This window comes from Amphiura filiformis, chromosome 14 (assembly GCF_039555335.1).
Source record: "Amphiura filiformis chromosome 14, Afil_fr2py, whole genome shotgun sequence".
NCBI classification, from domain to species: domain Eukaryota; kingdom Metazoa; phylum Echinodermata; class Ophiuroidea; order Amphilepidida; family Amphiuridae; genus Amphiura; species Amphiura filiformis.
Genome location: NC_092641.1, coordinates 52,340,094 through 52,362,412, shown reverse-complemented (window position 1 = coordinate 52,362,412; position 22,319 = coordinate 52,340,094). Strand labels below are relative to the sequence as shown.

General features: G+C 34.6%; 1 protein-coding gene across 2 annotated transcripts in view; it reads right to left on the bottom strand.

The window, feature by feature from the left end:
- LOC140170290 (uncharacterized) overlaps positions 1 to 21,947 on the bottom strand; it is a 51,470-nt gene extending 29,523 nt beyond the window's left edge. Inside the window, exons 1-2 of one of the 2 annotated variants that reach the window (XM_072193659.1) lie at positions 21,830 to 21,947; positions 1,189 to 1,386 (exon numbers count right to left, since the gene is read on the bottom strand). In XM_072193659.1, coding sequence (XP_072049760.1) covers positions 1,189 to 1,384 — 196 coding nt within the window. In that variant the 5' untranslated portion in view covers positions 1,385 to 1,386; positions 21,830 to 21,947. Of the gene's footprint in view, positions 1 to 1,188; positions 1,491 to 21,829 lie in introns of those variants that run through there. The other variant, XM_072193660.1, reaches the window with a different exon arrangement.
- Between the last annotated feature and the right edge of the window lie 372 nt (positions 21,948 to 22,319).

Below are 22,319 nucleotides of genomic sequence, written 5' to 3'. Positions count from 1 at the left end.
GCATGTTATGTTTCCATTTGTAAATTCATGTTTAAATGTGCTAGTGTGCGATGCGTAATTCTTCTTTCCCCTGTATATAAAAAAAACTTTGAAATAAAAAAAATTTCCGCATTATTTTTTTGTCAAATCGTGCGATTTTACAAACGCGCGCGCAAGCTTTGAGACAAACCTTTTTTTTCTAATAAAGCAAAAGCGAAAAGCAAAAGTAAATAGCAAAATATATGAAAGTTCTAATTATCATTTCAAGCTAGTATTGTAATAAATATTGTTTAAAGTCAAAGTCAAAATTAACACATCCCACACACAAAAACACATAAACAAACACACCAGCTAATAAGCTTTTTTTTTGCAATTCTTGGCTCCTATTGTGACCATCACAAATGGTGTGTATCGTTGGCAGAGCTAGTTTTTGAGATATGTTCCATTGAAACAATAGACAACAAAGGATTTCAAAACCATTTAATGAATTGTTATTCCCTTGCAAACAGGCAATAGGGACACGTAATATATCGTTGTAAAGGCATTTTGTGGAAAGCTTGCTTGTCTAATATTCTTAACAAGTGAATATGCCGATATTGCAACGCACTTGTGGATGCTTATTGTGAAGCTTATTTTGTGGAAAACTTGCTTGTCTAATATTCTCAACAAGTGAATATTCCGATATTGCAACGGACTTGTAGTTACTTGTTGAGAAGCTTATTTTGTGGAAAATTTGCTTGTCTAATATTCTCAATAAGTGAATATGCCGATATTGCAACGGACTTCTGGTTACTTGTTGTGAAGCTTATTTTGTGGAAAAGTTGCTTGTCTAATATTCTCAATAAGTGAATATATCGATATTGCAACGGACTTGTGCCGGTGGTTGCTTTTTGTGAAGCTTATTTTGTGGAAAATTTGCTTCTTTAATATTCTCAACAAGTGAATATGCCGATATTGCAACGCACTTGTGGTTACTTGTTGTGAAGCTTATTTTGTGGAAAAGTTGCTTGTCTAATATTCTCAACAAGTGAATATGCCGATATTACAACCCACGTGTGGTGGATGGTAACTTATGCTCACTGGTATTTACAACTCAAATATTGCAATAGCTCACAAATGTTTTATTTTATGTCCGTGAAAAGTCGTATAATTCGCTGGAGAAAACGACAAAAATATAATAATTTAATTGAATATTTTTGATCTACTTACGTCCATATCCTCCTCGTTTCTCCATTTCATATTGTAAATCTACCATTGCTCGCTTTACATATGGGTTAATCATATTGTCCAATTCATAAGCGTCATCTTCTTGTTCCCAATCTTCTGGATAAATAAATGCTGCTGTTGTTACTGATATTGTAATCGTAACAATGACTAGTAAAAAGCACACTCTGGAAGTATTCATGGCTGTAAATTAAAGTCAGATAAAAACACAGAATCCAGTTAAGAATTACGTATATCAGGAAAAACTCATAACAAGCCCTGGATGAATAACTATGTTAAGTGCACTTGGCTGGCTACCGGCATACTACAATTGACGGGAATATTGTGTCAGTCAAATCGTGGTATTGTTTGCACATGCGCAGTGAATCAAAAGACGAAGGTGTTTTTGTTTTTAAAAAAAGTCATGTCTCTTTTGTTTCTCATTTTATATCATCTTATTCATTATAATGAGGAAAATTTTCAATGTACACAGTCTTGGTGGCACAAGAGTCATAACCAAATCAGAATAACACTGTCCATAATGAAATAAATGTGAATCACAAACATGCAGGAAATGTATGAAAACAAGTGTAAAAAAACAGTGGACAAATCGAAAATGGTTCTTATTTTGAAAGATGACACGATATCCAATTTGGATAGACTGTCTCTGCCTTCCTTAAAGGGGCCCTTCGTGACCCGCTGCCTCATTCCGTCCCCAAGAAAGTGTGAGTTGTTATATATTAGGATTTCTTGCAGATTATGTCGTTTGACAAAGACGTCGTCCAATTTGTAGTTTCTTCATGTCGACAGACAGAAATATCAATACATTCGGTTATGAGGCACTATAACACAATGCAATTATATGCAACTCGCAAATTCAATGTTTGAAGCAATTGACATTTTGGAGAGCTTTTTTGTGTGTTATCTATATTGCACCACATACCTTTTAAAAAGATTCTAGAATGACGAAATGCCCCTTACATATTTAGTATTCTCGCATGCAAACTATGGATGTTGCTGGGCGTAAAATAGCAAACTTGCAATAAGACTAACTTTTATATAAACCTGAATCTTTAATAGCAGCGATAACAGATTTTTGATGATGATGATGATGATGATGATGATGATTACGATTATGATGACGATGACGACGACAGGATTCTAATTCTTTTCCTCATTATCTTTTCTCTTTTCTTTCTAAGCACGTCTACACTTTTTCTTTGTCTTGGATGAGACAACGCAATTGGTAAGGCAAATTAATCAACCTGTTATTTTCAGGTTTCCAAGTAACGTCCCAAAAGAGGAATGTTGTTAAAATTATCACAAGTGCTTGCGTCAGAAAAGTGACGCAAGAAGTGTTAACATTTCTTTATTTTGTTTTTGTCATTGGTACTAATCACAAACATTATAAATGATATAAATACTACCACGCCAACAAGTTAACCCCGAGCGAGTCTCAATGTTTTGCTGAGTTTAATAACAATAATCATTATCTATAGTAAAGAAAGAGCACTTATGATGAAAACTCTACACGCTATTGTGACATCAAATAAAGAGTAATGTCAAAAATCAAATGTCAATCTGAAAAATATTATCCCACTTGAGACGAGCTAGACACTTAACTGTTCTATTAAATCATCGAGAGAATGATATTCTCGAGGACTTCTGATTGCCATTTCCCCGCGGCATTTAATAATCTGTCAATATCAAGTGAAAAGCCAGTCTAAATCCCGTAAAATCTCGGCACAAATTACACCCAAGTGCGTGTACTCGATACTTTTTGTTACTCCTTGAAAATGATATTTACTTCAATTGTTGTGAAATAAGGTTACTTGCCATTAGCAGAAATAGTAGCTCTTAAAGTGCGTTTGTGATTATAATGTTGTAAAAATCACAAAATCACAGCTATTATAATTTTAATACGTGAACATGAACACCCCCTTTCCTTGTAAGCAATTTATAAACAATTTTAATTTTTGTACACTTGCCCTGGGAACACTGAATGGGAGTTCTGAAGCAACACACTCATTTATTCCTCCGTTAGTAACTTGATAAACCTCTAACAACATGAACAAGATGCCTTTTATGTAGGATAAGATGGCGATATGCGCATCAATGTAGTCGTACTTTGCAAAGGATTATGGGAATTATTGAAAAGGTAAATTATGCTAGCCAAAAGAAATAGGTAAATCAAAAGCAAAAGAGGACATTACGCGTGTAAAGTTTGTAAAAAATACAGAAGACGATAGACAAAACAATGAATAACCAAGAATGACTGAAAAAGTTGGAGCAAATGAGATGATAAAAACAGGTGCAGAAGTTATACAGACTAATACGGTATTTGCTAGCTAGGGTTGTTTCCTTGACATAGATGTAAGCATCATGTCACAACAGTATTTTGTAATTGCCAAAAAGGGCTCTTACCACTTGAAAAGTGTTTTTTAGACAGGCTGGCTTAGTGGTTAAGCAATTAGATCCGTAATCATAGGGTCACACATTGGGAAGGTGCAGATATTCGTTGTGCAGGAGAAGTGTCGGACCCTCACAACAACATTATACAAGTATGAGTCTGGTCCCAAATGTCGCTTCAAAAGAGAGATTGGCAATCTGGACTGTAAACACAGGTATGCATGTTTACCTTTTACCTTATCAAAACTATTTAAAACTCACACTCCATGTGTGGAAAATTAAGGTAATGTCTTATATAGAAGGTTTTTGTGAAACTTTTTAATAACATTACAATGGGTTGTATAATTTATAAACATAAAAATGTTTAAAAACGTTTTGAAATTTTGTCAAATGCTATTGTAATATATTTGTTGCAAAATATTAGGTCAATATTAAAAAAAGTTATGTTCGATAGTTTTATGGAACTTTTAACAATGCTATTTAAACATTTAATAATTTATATAACCCGACATTTTAAAACGCTTCTTCAACATGAAATTGAGAGGAGCCAAAATTGTCATTTTCCGACCTATAATTATTGTCCTCGGGCCATATTTAATAAAAAAATTCCTTTAAAAAAGGAATGGGGCGCCCAATGTGAGCTTACTTAAAAAGTCTACTTTAGTGATCTAATTCTTTCATAAAATTCATAATACCAATATTTATAATCAGCCTTTTTGATTTGTATAGACAATGAAGCATTTATTGTTAACAGACAATCCATTCCAATAAAACTAAACTCTATTACCTTCTTAATAAGGTTCCATTAATCACCCAATGTACTTTTAAGTAATGCTTTCTATAATGAACATCGAGTACATATTTACTGAAATTTTGTGACGTTTTAGATTTCACATCACCAAATAATGTCTCTAAACGCTTTCCGTCCCGATGCAGTGTTTTTGCTCATTTTAATGTGTTTTATTTCTTCAAAATTCATATTTTAAAAAAACCACACAAGTGATCACTTATGTACAATTTATATATTTAATATCATGCCTAAAACATTATATTCAGATGGGGAGACATCATTTTCAAAACAAACTGATTTTAATTTGATCCATTTCAGTACCTGCATGACCTTCTACATGTGCTATCTACAGTAGATAGCAAATTATTTGAATTTGGCGCCAAATTGAATTTGGCGCCAAAATATTTTAACTTGAGGTCAGTCACTCTTAGTGAAGTTATATAATGTTAATTAGTATTAAAGCTATTAGAAAATAATAAAATCAAACATCTTGAGGTCCATGAAGATTTCACATCACCAAATAATGTCTCTAAACGCTTTCCGTCCCGATGCAGTGTTTTTGCATTACATTAAATCAATATCAAAAATCAAAAAGAAATTGGCAGATTTTGTGAAAAAATTGTGCCAGGTATTAAATGTAGGCTTGAATCCAAGCATCTGCCTAGATTTAAAAAGACTCGGTGCTTTTATTCAGATTTTAAATGCATTTCTCAAGACGCCAGTTTCTAGGTAATATTACAAGTGGCGCTATTCTGAAAATTAGGTGAACAAACTTGATAATCTTCGCGGTCCAGTAGTTCGAAAATTCAATGGTCAACTATATATTTCTTTTTGTTTGTTTACTTGCTTATTTGTTTATCTTTCAGGAAAATATTACTTCGAAAAATTGAGTCGCTTCGTAAGGTAGGTAGAGCCATTTGAATAGAGCCTATTTTGTACACAAAGTATAGGGAAATTTATTGGTATTGTGATACCTTTACATGTCTTAAAAGCTTCTAATATCATCCAATTACACCGGCTTCTACTTCCCGTGGTTTTATACGCAGCATCAAGGACGAGGTCCATTAAAGACTATAATCATCATAATAGCTGCCTCGGGTGTTATTGCGTTTTTCGTAAGACCATTGTTGCATATTGTTGATACTGTGAATATTACTTGTCTACCCTCCCAAGTAAACACGAAGTATATATATATTCTTATTGGGAGACAGATGTTTCAGTCAGTTTGCCCCAAAGCAAAAATACATAACTACAAGGAAATAACACATAAGATACGGTCTTCTTACTTATTTTAGGTTAATTCATATCAAGATATGACAGCTTACTGTTACTTCTTCACAGAAATGACAATCTGCTGCCATGTCAAATGATGAATTAACCAATCAAGGGATCACAGACTTCCAGGCCTCTTCTTGGCCTTTCCTGTGATTCCTTCACTCTCACTTGTATTATAATTTTGTATGTATTCTATGTTTTTTGCTATTTGATGAGTGAAAAAATAAATGAATGAATGAATGAATGAATGAATGAATGAATACTTGAGAAACAAGTGTTTTTGAATCAGTCTGCCCACAAAGTAAAAAGGCAGTAACTGCAAGTAAATTACATAACATGTACTTCATTAGGTATCCTCTTGTATCATTTATTGATCCTTGATGTGTTTTGTGTCCTCGTCCGTTGGATTCACCATTACCCACTTTTACTTCATTTTAGTTTGATAGGCAAATATTTTGAATCAGTCTGCCTCAATGTAAAAGGCAGCATTGCGAATAGATTTACGCTAGAACATTGTGATTGATGTAAATAACAGTATGTAGCAAGGATATAACAATCACAGTGTATAACAATATGTGGCAAGTTATTATCGATTACAAATGAATCAGATGAAATTGGTGAAAGGTAGGTATAATTCACATTTATGAACAATTAGATCATTGTGGCAACAATATAAATAGATGTTGCTCTGAAATAGTCAAGACAGTGTCTTGCGACGGTGATGAAGAGTACTTCCAAATTTCGTGCACTTCAGGGAAACCCGGGCGGACATTAGATACGCGATTTATTATCTGCAGTAAATCTTAGCGTACGCATTTCATCATTTGACTTTAGAAAATGACGCCGGTCTCTGAATACACAGATTCATCGTCAACGATGGATTTCTCCAATGTGTCAGATTCCAGATAACAAAGTACCTGATTTTCTACAATGTTCTTGGAATTGTCACATTCCTGCTTATAAATTTTCTGAATATTTTAACATTTTTATTCTTTGAATATAAATACTTCGAGAAACTCGCTATAAATGTTCTGTTTCCCATTGTTCTTGCTTTTAAAACGTAATTAGACATTCTACAGCTTGATTATTTAAAAATCAGAGAAATTACGGAGTCTTTACCAAATATGACATCGTCAACGACGGATTTATCAAATGTATCAATGGCATCAGAGGAAGAGATGTCATACTACAGCAACAGCTTCAGCTACAGCGCTTATGATTTGGAAAGACCAGATCATTGTGAAGAAAATTATATTTACGTTCCTGCTTTTTTATTTCGCGAACAATTTCTCAGTTGGAACGTTGGATTTTTGTTTGTAATTGCTCGAGTCAAAGAAATGCATACATTGACCAACTTTTTTCTCGGCAATCTTGCAGTGGCGGATCTTCTCTACCTAACTTTGACGACGCTGAGGTACTGTGTCCAGTATGCGTTATCCAGCGGTCTGAGGGACTCTGAAATTTTTCGCACAAACGCCCAATGCTTCATTGCATATGGTATCCAATATGCAACATTTTTTGCTTCAATGCTGCTGGTAACGCTCGTGACATTTGAACGATTCCTTGCGATTTGCTACCCAATAAAGTATCGTGTTGTTAACTCTAAGAAGCGCATGATCGTTCTGGCAGTTATCACATGGGCCGTAGCTATTGTAATGTCCGCCGCGTTTGGAGCGCCATTAAAAGGGCTGCTTAAAAGTAACTGTATTCTCTGGCCGTCAGGAACACATTGGGAGAAGTTTCCAAATGCCAAATACTTCTGTTTACACATGCACGAAATATACTTTGACATTAGTACTCTTTCCTTATCAATCCCGTTTATTATAGTACTTGTTATCAATATCATAATGTATGGCAAAATAATTGTATGTCTCAGTAATCGCACTGTCACACAGAATGAAGAACAAGCTTGTCCAGCTTTTTCCAGCACCAACAAAGTTCACAACCAAATTGCCAGAATGGTAATAATCAACGGCATCATTTTCTTTTTATGTCTTGCACCGTATCAATACCACAAGCTATATTTGTTCATTGTTCGAAATACTCAGATGTACTTGTATGACGGCGACACACAGGAGGCTATATTATGGGCTGCAAGATGCTTGTTGGTTCTCAACTCATCAGTCAATCTATATGTGTACTGTTTTACTAGCCAAATCTATCGTTCAGCATTCATGAAGGCTATTGGACGTGCGAAGAAGAGTAATTCGAATTCAAAAATGAACACTAAGACACCATCAGTATTACAGAACATCATTACGCAGTGATGCGGTATACCTAAAACGAATACTTAACTATTTTATGCACCCTGGAAAAACCCTGTAAATAGTGCTGTAAATTAAATTAAAATATATGTCACGTGGAAAACAAAACCTGTAAATATTGGTATAAATGTGTATGTTCCATCAAAAAGAAAATCTGTAAATATTACTTTAAATTAAGGTAATATAAAAACAAAGTGTAAATGTTGATAAAAATTAAATTAATGTATATCTTTATCGTGGACAAAAACAAAAAACAAAAATAAAACAAAACAAAACAAACAAACAAAACTGTAAATATTGCTATTAAATTCATGTATATGTACCATTGTGTACCGTGGAAAACAATGTCTACATGTTGCTACCAATTAAATTGATGCACATGTACCATCGAAAAAACCTGTAAATATTGCTACCAATTAAATTAATGTGTACCGTGGAAAAAAGTCGAAACATTGCTAACAATTAAATTAGTGTATACGTATCATCGAAATGAAAACCTGTAGATATTGCAATAAATTAAAATAATGTAATAAACAACAACCTGTAAATACCTAGTCACATATTAATCGAAATTGTTATAATCGTAGACAGAATTAAAAAGAATAGTTTGCGTCTGACGTCGCATGTCAATCAAACTCAGAAACGACATGTTTACGAATTCTCTAGATGATTGAGCTTCTGAACGCGGCGCAGCGTTCATTATGCTTAATCCAGCACCTCCAAAACATACAAACCGTCTCAAAAGTTGGGTCTTATAATTACAATTGCTTAAACATAGAGAGGGGTCTGTTTTGGGTTCAAAAGAGGTGAAATTTTAAAGTTTTTCCAATTTGAATGAACATTAGTATAAGTAATGTTGACATGATTCTAAACATGATGAAGGTCATTTCAAGGTCAACCAAAGGTCAAATTAGTTTATTAGATATATTGTTATCGAACTTAGTACCGACATTTTCCACGATGTTGACAATTTTGGCCATAGTAATTTCAAGGTCATCAGAGGTCATTTCAAGGTCACAGCTGGACTTCGTGGCCTTTTACGCTGGCGAAGTGATATATATAATAATCGGATTAACTACCATAGCAATATATGAAAACAATTTTTGATTAACTTAATACCGCGCTGCACTGGTACGTTCACGTGGTACCTTTGCATTGAACCATATCATGCTGATCACTCGCACCTGTAAGTTTAGTATCTTTGAAAAGACCTGTATTGTATTCAATATATGATTGCATACAATACACAGGTGATTAGTGCAACCTGCTTGTAGTGTAGCGCGATGTATTCAAAATTGTTTTGTAAAGCGCCCAGAGGCTGTTTGCGTTTGGCGCTATATTAAATATCTCTTTATTATTATATTATTATTATTATACGGTAGATTAAAGATCGATCGAAAGACTTTGTAAAACGATCACGGTGGCTTAGCGGTAAAGCGATTGAACCCGTAATAATAGGGTCGCGGGTTCGAGTCACATGCTGGGGAGGTAAATATATTTGTTTGTGCAGGAGAAGTGGCGGACCCTCGCAACAACATCATACAAGGCTGAATCTGGTCCCAAGTCGCTTCGAAAGAGATAGCAATCGGTCTGTAATCACAGACATGCACTTTTATCTTTTACCTTACCAAAAAGAGCCTCCGGAACAAGTTTGACGTATCATTTCCAGATGGTTTAAAGCTTATGGTTCTGAGCTAATTGATATGTTATTTCCCAAGGTTGTGTATTGTAAGTTTGTTTGGTTGTGGCACTTAATGGAATTTGTATATCAATTTCATGCTTAAATCATGATATATGATGGAAAGAAAAAACCAAAACAAAATGAATCAATCCCTCGTAATTTCCTTCATGCTAATGCATTTATTTCTAAATTTATATGAGCGAACCGAGATCGAGTGATGATAGATACTTGCTTCTTGCCCCAATTCACAGAATAACAAACGCGATATGCTATTGCACTGTTAAAGTTTATGTTGTTATAATATTAAAGGGGCATTTCGTGATCCACAGCCTCATCCCCCCACTTTTCCCAAAAAAAGTTCAGATTTTTACACCACTGGATACCTCTGTCTACATAATGTTTATGTACCAAATATTTCTTGCAGATTAATTCGTTTAGCAAAAATATCGCCAAATTTGAATTTCGTTCTGGTGCACCAGAACGAAATTATAACACATTGTCTATGGAGCAGTGTAATACACATAATCATGCATAACTCGCAAACGCAAAATCGGAATCAACTGAAATTTTGGAAATAAGCTTTTTTCGTGGATATCTACTGAAAAATATCATAAAAAGAGGATGCTAGGATCACGAACTCCTCCTTTAAATTGTTCGTCTAAATTGAACTTGATGATGCTTCCGCAATACAAGGATACTCTGTGTGATAAAGTGCACATAATAAAACAGGTATCATCAGTTCCTTACACCATGCATAAGGCGGGACTCTGACAAGGGATGATGGATAACGTAAAATTGAGGCATCGTCTACATACAGTGCTACTGGAGCATTAACCTTAACCGTAAACCTTACCCAAATTTTAACCAGTACCAACGTTATTGTACAGTGTACTCCTGGGGCACACAGTGCTACTGGAGCATTAACCCTAACCGTAAACCTTACCCAAACTTTAACCAGTACCAAAGTTATTGTACAGTGTACTCCTGGGGCACACAGTGCTACTGGAGCATTAACCCTAACCGTAAACCTTACCCAAACTTTAACCAGTACCAAAGTTATTGTACTCCTGGGACACACTTAGTGCTACTGGAGCATTAACCTTAACCGTAAACTTTACCCACATTTTAACCAGTACCAAAGTTATTGTACTCCTGGAGCACTGTGTTCGAACGTTGGGTCAATGCGGCCACACATCCCGTCACGAGTTTTCGGTGAGTGGCTTCCCCTGTCCCTATACACTGCAAAAACAAGTGTTTATATTTAAACACCATATTGTGTTTATCAGAGCAACACTTAATAAATACATAATTCATGTTAATGGTCTAACACTAATGTTCATAAATTAACACTTGGTGTTATATTACAAACATTAGTGTTTGTAATGTGATAAACACAATATGGTGTTTAAATATAAACACTTGTTTTTGCAGTGTAGCTAATGGTTAATCAAACTCACCTTTTGTAGACATTCTTAAAACTTAAGCATGGTTTAGTGTCACTCCAAAAATAGGTTAAAAGTAAGAACGTGTAAATCTTCATCCAGCTTTGATGAAAATGTTAGAGGTGTGAATACTGCCATATTGGAATAAGGGCTTCAAGGCGTTTATGTTAACACTCAACTTTACACAGGTATTATCGCTTGTAGAATGTAGTCAATCGAGTAAGTTGCCAATATGACTTCACGCGAGCAAATGCATATCGCATATCGGCAAATGCGAATGTCACCATATTATGCACTTAATATTATCAGAATAGTGTGCTCTTTCATCTGGGAATGTGACTTTCAATTGGAGTCACCCATTCAAGTTACCATATTTGAAATTCACATTTCTGGTGTTGAAGATTAAGGTAATGTCTTACATTGGGGGTGTATGTATTTCAACTGGAATAACCCATTATTTTGTGACTACAGTTTGTCCACTCTGAAGTACAAGGTGACAACTCGCGCGTATACATCGCGTAAACAGTGCGCAGTGCTGCGTGCCTTCAAAGTCGGCACAATGTTTGCCTCCGCGTCGGTACTTTGTACTTCAAAGTAGATTGACTGTTATTTTGTGGCTACAGTCTGTCCACTCTGAAGTACAAAGTAACAACGCGAGCGTATACATCGCGTAAACAGTGCGCAGTGCTACGTGCCTACAAAGTCGGCACAATGCGTGCGTCCGCGTCGGTACTTTGTACTTCAAAGTAAACTGATTGTTATTTTTGACTACAGTCTGTCCACTCTGAAGTACAAAGTGACAACGCGCGCGTATACATCGCGTAAACAGTTTGCAGTACTGCGTGCCTTTAAAGTCGGCACAATGTATGCGTCCGCGTCTGTACTTTGTACTTCAAAGTAGACTGACTGTACCTAAATATTATAAAACTCGGTAATTGGTAAAACGTTTTAATAACATTCAATAAAGGTCATAAAAATATTTTTGAACTTTTTTGTTTGTGAAAACACAGTGCGACAACATTTGTAATATATTTGTTGCAATGTATTTTTTAACATTATGCTTTTAAGGGACCTTTAACATTCTATTACTCATAATATTTCAGACAAGCTTTTTAAAACTTTTTCAAAGGTTTACTGGGTATTAAACCTATAGATGTAAGTCAGGTGTCACAATACTGAGATATCCAAACCTCTAGTTTCTAATTTCCGATAAGAGTCATTTTCTCGCGTTGGGCCATTATTATATGATTGTTAGCGTAGATGGCATGGTGAAGATCAGATGCAAGATATTCCGTGATTAATATCGTACTTCAAGTAGAAAACTAATCATCTTTTTTCACCATAGGAAGATAAGGTATGAGGCAAATTAAACCAAATAGGGTATTCTTTGCAATATAATACTTAATATATTAAAGAGAAACGTACACATATGATTCTTCATATAGGCTTAATACAAAGTTACTTTAAATGATATAAAAATATATTACATTAAGCTAAATAAAATTTATAAATTAAATTGCTAATTTGGAACTCTGTATGCATCAGATGTTACCAACCAGAATAGTCGCCATCTTGTTTGCCAGAAGTCATTGTGACCGAGTGACCGAAATCCCTTCCCACAATTCGATCAAACCGACTTCCGGTATTGAAGCCCAGGATCCACATATGGATGACGAGGAAACCAAAATGCACGGTATGCTGCTTTCCAGCTGAGCCAAATCTACTTTTGGCTAGAAATATCAAAACCCGAGTATCGCCAAGTCTCAAAATCACAGTCCAAAATTCGTCATGTTTTGCATGCAACTTAACTCGCGCTTCTTCAACATGAAATAATTGAAAGGAGCAATAATTGTTAATTTCAGATCTTGTCCTCGGGCCATACTTGAAAAGTCTATTTTAGTTATATTTTTCTTTCATAGAATTCATAAAACCAATATTTATAAACGGCAAATTTGGTTTGTCTTGGGTAGACAATGAAGCAACCAATAGTCATCAGACAATAAATCTAATAAAGCTAAACTCTAATAACCTTTTCAATACGGTTCCAGTAATCACCCAATGTACTTTTAAGTAATGCTTTCTATAATGGGCATTAAGTAAATATTTACTGAGATTTTGTGATGTTTTACATGGCTTAAAAGCTTCTAACGACATCCAATTACACCATTTTCCCAACAATTTAAGGCACAGCATCAAGAAGGAGGTTGTGCATTAAAAACTATAATCATGATAATAGCTGCCTCGGATGTTTTTGTGGCGTTCAAATTTGTGTTTTCGTAAGATCCTTGTTGCAAATTGTTGAAACCCTGTGAATATTAATTGTCTGCCCTTCCAAACTAAAACCACGTATATTACACAGATACCACATTTTTACTTTTGTGTATCTAGGCTGTTTTTGTCACAAACACTACAAACTTTGCATTTCTCTACATATTAATCCATTTTGGAGCACAGTTTAAGCAGGTTTTAAATTTAATTTTTACATGAGGCGACGCGTGAAGTAGCCATCTGTCGACAAAGGATTAAGTTCTATTTATCAAAGAGTAGTAGTAGTATTTCCTGCGCCAGGCTCTCGGCTGAGTAATTGTGACAATTTGGTGGGAAGAACGTGATACGTAATGCTACAATTGGAAGCGATTATTAAATCATATTGATGTTTCTGTTAGTGCAGAAATATGACAAGTACAATTACTATCAAACTATTATAGTTTTATACTGTATATAATAATAATATTAGGTAGCTGCAATCTGACTAGTAAAAACGCAGCATTTGTGTGAAAATTACAATACCGCCTTTTTTTTTTTATTTAGGTGACAGGTGTTTTGAATCAGAATGCCGTATCTTCAAGTAAATAACACAACATATTCAATTTTGGTTTGGGACACAAATATTTTGAATGTTTGCAATTAACAGTGCAATTAACCAAGTTTTAGGCTGATTACTTGAGCCACATTGGAAGTAGATCAGCGTCAATGGATTCAGCGCTAATCGGTAATCCTGCAGCATTCTTACCTGAGAGGGAAGCATTATCTGGATACCATATTTGGGTTTTAAAGTATACTACAGGTTGATGGATCGCAAAGCAAATCTGATTACCAACATTGTCTATACATATTAATTGTTAATTTGTAATGTATTGATGAACACACAAAGGTTCGTGCATCTTGTTATTGTCTTAAGGGGTACTACACCCATTGCATTTTTTTGCATTTTTTGCATTTTGTGAAGAAATGAGAAAAAGAAATTGGACAAAGTGGTATGCAAAATGAAGGGGCAAATCTTCTCGTTCAATTAGTGGCATCATAATTGATGAAGCGTACATGCTTCTAATGATATAAGCCAAAAGGTGGTACATCACTGATGTTTTAAATTCACTTCATTTTGGAAAGCTTACTATCAACGGATTTTGTTAAAATTTTGGATATGTGTTGCTAACACATTAGGGAAATAATGTTGATAAGTAAAATGGGAATAAGTGGTCCCTGATTTCTTTTATGACTTCATGAACTTGGTGCTCCACAACTATCAAAAAACGAACCGGTTAAAATGCTTCTATTTTCAATGTTGAGCTATATTTTGTATTTTGAACTTGCGACATTATTTCACTGAAACTTAATTAAGCCATAGGTAACAGGTTACCACAACCACACTACAGCAATGTTGAAAAAGATTGTATTTTTTGTCACCTATACCACCATATTAGGTATATAGTTTTCCGTAAGCTTCATTTTTGTGATTTTGGTTACTATTTTATATTTATTTGCCCAATCCATCTCAACTAGGCAATCTAAATTGTACTCACCATTTACATCCCAAGGTATTTTAGCATATCCACCTCACACATTTCCATTATATATCCAGTAACAGACAAAATATCAAAATTGATGCCTCATTATGACATGTATGATATCACAGACTATCACATGTATTCAAAATTGATGCCTGAATTTGACCTGAACCAATTGACCTATAACCTGACCTTTGATGACCTTATAGCCTATTTTAATCTCTTTTCCTAACAATACATTATAGAAGATAAATACATGGTGTAGTATTAAATTGTCTATGTGGAAGAGATTAAGTCTATTTAATTTATTCAGTGTTATAATCAGTGAGTACATTTCTATAGATGGTATAACAAAGGATTTAATGTATTCTATTCATGTACCCTACTTGAACATGTTGAAAAGAATAAATTATGGTTTGTTATGAAACACGCATCTGAGTTACAAGGATACATGTAAACAAAAATATATAGGGCTAAAATGACTTACTATACAATGGTTTAAAAGCACCCTTTTTTCTTTTTTTTTTTTTTCTTTTTATTTTATTTCACGTGATCCGTGCATATATCGCCTAGCTACAAATGAAAACATATTTTTTTAGACCAATCAAACCAATATATGGGTGTAGTAGGCCCTTAAAGCCATGTTATAACATTTCTGTACAAATAGATTGGTATTTATTTTCCATAAAATGTTAGCTTTTAATGTCATATACCGTAAACGTTCGCCTAATGGCGCTATAGAGTTCATGGAAATGAGAGAGCGCCATCCCTGTAAAAGCCGACTATTATCACTGATCATTAAGGGTACGCGTAGTTAAAGGGTGAAACCTACATACAATTATGAACAAGATCGAACAAACTTGTTCATGATAATGCGGTAATCATTCATCTGATACGTTGTGGCCCAGTGAGCAGAGCATTAGACCGTAGTGCGAGGATAAAGAGAACTTGTGGAGAAGATTGATGTTTCGAATCTCATTCAGTAATTTCTGACAGATTATGATGTCTGTCAATGTTTTTTTTTCTGTTTTGAGGAAATTTTATTCTCTATTTTCTTGATTTTATCTTTAACATTGTTTATATAATTTTATTATTTTATCTTGTATGTGTCTTTTTTCATGATTCTTTGTTTTTATCGTTTCATTTTAGAGTAATTCAATCCATTCAATTAAATGTTGTAATGAACCCATTTGATTGTATAGGCATTTGTTATGTGTGTGAGACGAACTGTCGCGCGCGACAAGTCTTTCAATTCGCGCGAATTCAATTCATAAGAGGTATATCATTTTATTCGAAGGGGGGGGGGTCCCAAATATACGGGGGTCATAAAGTCTTGGAAAGAATAATAGGAGGGGTCATAAAATGTTTTATGACCAAAATGTAGGAGTCACACGATGACCACAGAAAGTGTGTTATATTAATCAAAAAGACTGATTTCAATACAATTTTGGGGTTTGGGATCATACAATTTTTGTTGCCGAAATAGGGGGTGCGCAATTTTATTGATGCAGACTATTTGTAAATTTGGGACCCCCTTTCGAAAAAAATGATAGCCCTCTAAGAGGATTCAAAAGATAACCTCTGCCCCAATAATCCCTAGCTATATTTGTTTGAAACTGTTCCACGGAGGATGTATCATAATAGGCTCAGTCTTCAAATGATATAAATACAATTTGAATGAGTGAACGAACAAAATCATACAACGACCAACTGAATAGAGGCTGTGCATATGACGTATCATCCCGTAAATATGGCGGACTACTCAAATGCATTCAACAAAAGCATGATTGCATCTACCGCGACAGTTCATCTTACACACATAACAAATGCACTACGATCAAATAGGTTGAGATGACAACATGTGATTGAATGGACTGCACTGCGCCATGATTACGGGGAAGAAACCTTTGTTTGGAGCCAATCGATAAACGCAAGGCCTCTATAGCTATCATTGAATACTGGCTAGGATTCCACAACACAATGAGAACATGTTATAAGGCGCTTTGGAAGGCACACAATACCCCAATGGCTTTCCATATTATGTGCACTCAACAACTATTCAGTATCGAAGCCCGGTATCGAAGTTACGTAATGTCAACGGGATCACGCGCTTAAGTAATGAACCACGATCGAAACAATCAGTACACAAAAAAGGCATACCAAAATAGCGTGATCGTAATGATCGCCATACAAACAGTGCTTGGTTCCGATACCATCACGGAGTTACGTAACTACTTCGTGGTCTGATAGTTATATGATCAATGGTCTGATCTACTTGGGTTCGCTCCTTTTAAGAAAAGAAAAAATAGCTGATCATTTATAATGCATAAATGAATAAAGTAATGTAGTTACACATTTTTGAAACATTGAGGCCGTTCTATTTTTCAAAGGTCATTTAACTGTTAAATGTAGTGGAATATATCACGCATTGATAGGTAGCAGGTGGAGCAAATTTTGTCAGCGGTTTTTTTTGCCGTTTGTTCGCAGTGCCTATTTATCTAAAAAAAAATAAGAAAATTAAAATTGAATTAAAAAAAATTCACAATATTCGTTCGTAAAATGGGGACAAAATCCAAAAACATTTCTTGACCCTTCTTCACATAAAAGTGGGGTCAGAAATCAAGATTCGAACAAGTACCATTCACCATTCAAGGCGCACCCTCTACCGACTGAGCTAACGGGTCAGACAATAGAAGGGTGTAATTTTGAACTGAAGAATATTTTTTTAAAAAATATGAAGAAATTACAATGTTATAAAAAGATTTACCAAAATGAGTTAGGTATAACGTATGAATCGATTTACAAATTAAGTCCAATGGCACTTTGAGAAAGAATACCTGAAGAAACCCCAAAACATTTGCTGCTCTAGCAACTAACCTAGTGACCTAAAGTATTGGGTCATGTCACGATATTTTTTTCTGAGGCATAAGTCTAGGTTGCTCAATCCTTAATGCTGTTGAGATTTTACAAGGATGGCGCTCTCACATTTCTAAGAATCCAAAAGCGCCATTAGGCGAACGTTTACGGTATGTCCCCTTTTAATTTTAAGCCGAACAAGTGAGGTAAAGCATAGAAAATTGGAATTTACTACTAGCGCCCATGCATGTTACTCCCGCGGTTGTAATACGGTACGATCCTCTCGGTGCGTGTGTATGTGTATCCCGCACGCCATGTACGTACTGTGCATACGGGTTCGACTAATATTTCCATCGTAATAATAAAACGCCGGTTCCAGCGTTTTATTCAAAATCTCGGATTTTGACAAAACTACAGCTCCTAATGTCTTGATTTTTGCAGAGTATCTTTATTGACTAAAGTACATTACAATCGTGTAAAAAACAGAATTTAAAAAACAAATTGAGGGCGTTCTCCTCAGCAAATGTTATAATATGGCTTTAAAGTGTATGTGAGCTGTTTATATAGATAGAGCGAACCCTCTCTCTCATAAACGGAAACCCAATAATCTGATTGTTGCTTATTGCGCTATCAACATCAGACCATTAAGAGAAGTGGTTCGAACTGCTTCCATTTTTCATTGCTTTTCATATAGATGGCATTATCATACATACAGAGGCTTCAAAAGAAAACGTGTCATAAAAAGTGATTCATATGATTTTACACTTACTGAAGCATTCTCTCGTAAACATTGCTTTCTTCTTCATAATAAAAACAGAAAACCAAGAAAGTTCACTATTGATGAATCATGATGGCAAATTTTCAATATTATTGCGAGGGTAACATTATCATGCCATCAGACGTAGGGTTGTAAACTGTAATGCGATATGTTGATGGATCACAAACCGAATTTGTCTGTCTAAAATTGTTCAGTACTTTTATAATGCATGTTGATGAACACGAAGCTTCGTGCATCTTATTATAGTCTTAAAGTGTATGTGAACTTTTCCAGGAGGACAAAAGAGCAAAAACACTAATCAAATTGCTGTATTTACTATATGGTTTACATGAAGACACTCCCATTAGAAATTTGGCAGCAGAGTGATTCTAGAACATCTCTCCCCCAAGTAACAATGCAGTATCTATTTGGTATTTTGTTCACAGATATTGAGTTTTTACTTACAACATAAAACGATATATGTATGATAGTATCAATTCCCCATCAAATAGATGAAACGATCAAGTTGCCAAATTTTGATAGTAATTTGCACTCGTCACATTTCTACACAAATGATTGAATAATCACTTTCAATTGTAACATTATTAGTATCATGTTCTTTCTTGTCACAATTATTCTACGGAGAACCTGGCCAAGGAAAAACTACTGGTACTATCACGGTGAGAAAAGGAACTTAACCCATTGTCGACAGTTGGCTAGGTCACGCGTCACCTCATCTAAAAATTAAATTAAATTCCACACGATGAGTGGTAAAATCTGCATCATATGTGCTCCAAAAATGCTACAAATATGCTCAGGAATTCAAAGTTAGTGTTTGTGACAGATATTGTTGAAACTGATTGTTTATAGATCATACATTTTTATACATTATCATTATACATAGATAATGTTTATAGATTATACATGTTGATCATTTTAATTTAATTTTGCTATTTCGAGCCACGTACACATCAAATTTCTGCCCTCCAAAGTAACCTAGAAACATGCCGCCTGCTTTGTTTAGTACTAACAGATGCTGGCTTATACTTTGAGGTCTACCTGATTCAAAATATTTGTCTTCCAAACCAGTTAAAAGTATATGCTATTTTATCTACTTGAACATATAGCATTTTGGCTTTGATGCTTAAACACATGTCCTGCCTGATACGAACGTATCGCCTTTGTAGTTTGTTCACATATACTTCGTGTTTACGTAGAGATGGCATAATACTTTGATGCAACATGTGGATGTTATCAGCCACGGAGTGAGATAATGTTGTATATAGGTGACAATTCATTCAACCAAACAGGATTGATTAAATTCCCGCCCATGTCATGTTACATCTTTAATGGAGAGTATTCATGATTGGACACGACAATTTTAGCTGGTAACAGTTTTCAAATGTCTAGTATATTTACTCTTAACACATCTCAAATATGGGCGAATAGATTTAAGCTCCGGGTAGAGATTTCTAGACGAGTTTGATGCCGCTCGAAACAATAGTTTAACATTTTCATAAGATGTGTTATTTCCATAATAATGTTAGCTTTTACTGTCAAATATGTTCCTTTTTATTATTTTTAACAGCAACAGAATAAGCTAAAGTACAGAAACACCAATGCGTATATCAGTCCCTAGATCGTTACAAAAGTGCGCACAACGCCTGTGTAATAACTAAATAATAAATAAATAAATAAATAAATAAATAAATAAATAAATAAATAAATAAATAAATAAATAAATAAATAAATAAATTTATCACTAAATAGTAATAATATTAATAACAATAGGCCTAATAATAATAAATCAATCAATTTTTAAATAATATAATAAAAGGGTGTTTTCGGCTAAACTACGCACCATAAGTCATATTAAATAATCCATGCATTGACTGCCACGGAAATATTTAAACATGGTATTGAGAGTGCTCTTTGTTAATAAATCCAATCACGAATTATTTGACATACCGTAATAGAATAATTTTCCAGCACTAGAGGCACATGATAACATTATGCCATTGTGACAATGATAAAACTGATTCTAGTTGATTAATTTGATAAAATCAAACTTGGTTTAAATAAATGACACTTGTCATTAATCAATTAGCAATACATTGCAACACCTGAGCAGGCGGCGGATGACATGATCGAGCCGGCAACTTGTGAAACCGCACGGCCGTATGGCATTTTCCAATATACTCGGTTAGTTTTGTGGAGTTCATTATCGAACCCCAACGGTTTTAGCTTGTATTTATATTATTTATCAACATAGGCCGATTTGTTTGTGATATTTCAAGCGTTTTAACATTTCAAAATAATCCCATTCAATTACACGGTTGACGATGAAAATTTACTGAATTTAGAGAATGCAATGCGGCCACCACCTGGACCTGAGCGCAAGAAGACCGTAAGTCCATTTGGCCCCTCAACATGTATACACTAAAGCTACGTATAGTTTTTTTTTTTTATGTTTAATACATGTTTCAGGGTGAAAACATCATGAAAGGTTGTGAGAGATTTGTTTTGGCCCTGAACATGTATAAAACATTACCAAACTACACGAAACTGGGTATCAAATAGCGCTACATGTAGATGTAGAAGCCATAAAAGGTTTATAAGTACACTGTAAAAATATATGCAGTAATTTTAGGAAAGTTGCGGAATTATTTCGATCTGTAGGAATATTTACCTATCCGAACGATTATGGATGATTCATGCAGCATTATTACATAGCATTACGGAAGATTTTTACCAAACAGGTGCCCATCGTTATTACACGGGGATTATTATTTTTACAGTCATAATTCACCTTCTTTACGGTTGATATGGCATTTACTACCATACTCACCTTTAAAAAGTGGCATTTTAAATTTTAGTAAAATTAACTATTTCAATAAGTCTTACCCCAACTCTGTGTTATTGGACACTATTATACTACAGTAAGCCAAAGAATTAAGGTACCAGTTATGTTCACCCCCTGTATATCCTAACCAAAGACAGATATGTTATAATTGGAACCAGCTGCCAATAGCTTTTAGCTCAATTTTAAGACCCCATTCGTAAATAAAGACACGACGATCCAAAAACCCACGGAAGATGCCAATTTTTAAAAATGTTGCAGTTTGCTCCATTGTATGCCCTATTGATTTGATCACAAATTTGGTGCAACGTTTTGATTTTGTTTCTTCATTATTAGGTTTTAAATCACCGTTTCAAAAAATCAAATATCACAACAATCAACGTTAAATTATACCTCCTTGTTACCGCAATAGCGTATTTAGTTTGTTTATAATACTTTACCTCCACCCGGAGATGATTATCCTATCTATATAGACCACCTCAAAAAAATACAAGAATATAAAATAGTAATAAACAAGTCCCTTACCTTGTGGTGGTTTCTTATTTATTGCTTAATACAACTGCCCGTAATTCCAATAAAGTCTCCAGTACTGATGCTTCAATGGTTTGTCTTTCCGTTTTATATAAAATAAACCTTACAGAGTGACGTGCTTGTGTGTGTTTACCCCCGGAACCAACACACCTCCTCATTTAGGGAATACACCCGCTAGGGGAATATCCCACTTAACGGTAACCTTCTGCTCACCGTAGTGCGTAATGCACGTAATAAGCAGACAGTATAAGAATTCAAATTATCATCGAATTGTCAGGAATTTTTGTTAATAATCAATAAAAAAATGTACATTTTATTTAGTAAGAGCATGGCTTAGCATTGGTGAATTGGTTTAAGCAAATAAACATTGTAAGCATACCAAAGCTATCGACGCTTTTCTCTGAATTGTCGGGGATATATAGTTCATTGTTTATCACTAATTAGAAAATAACGTGGGCGTGATCTTAAAAGTCATTTAAACAAT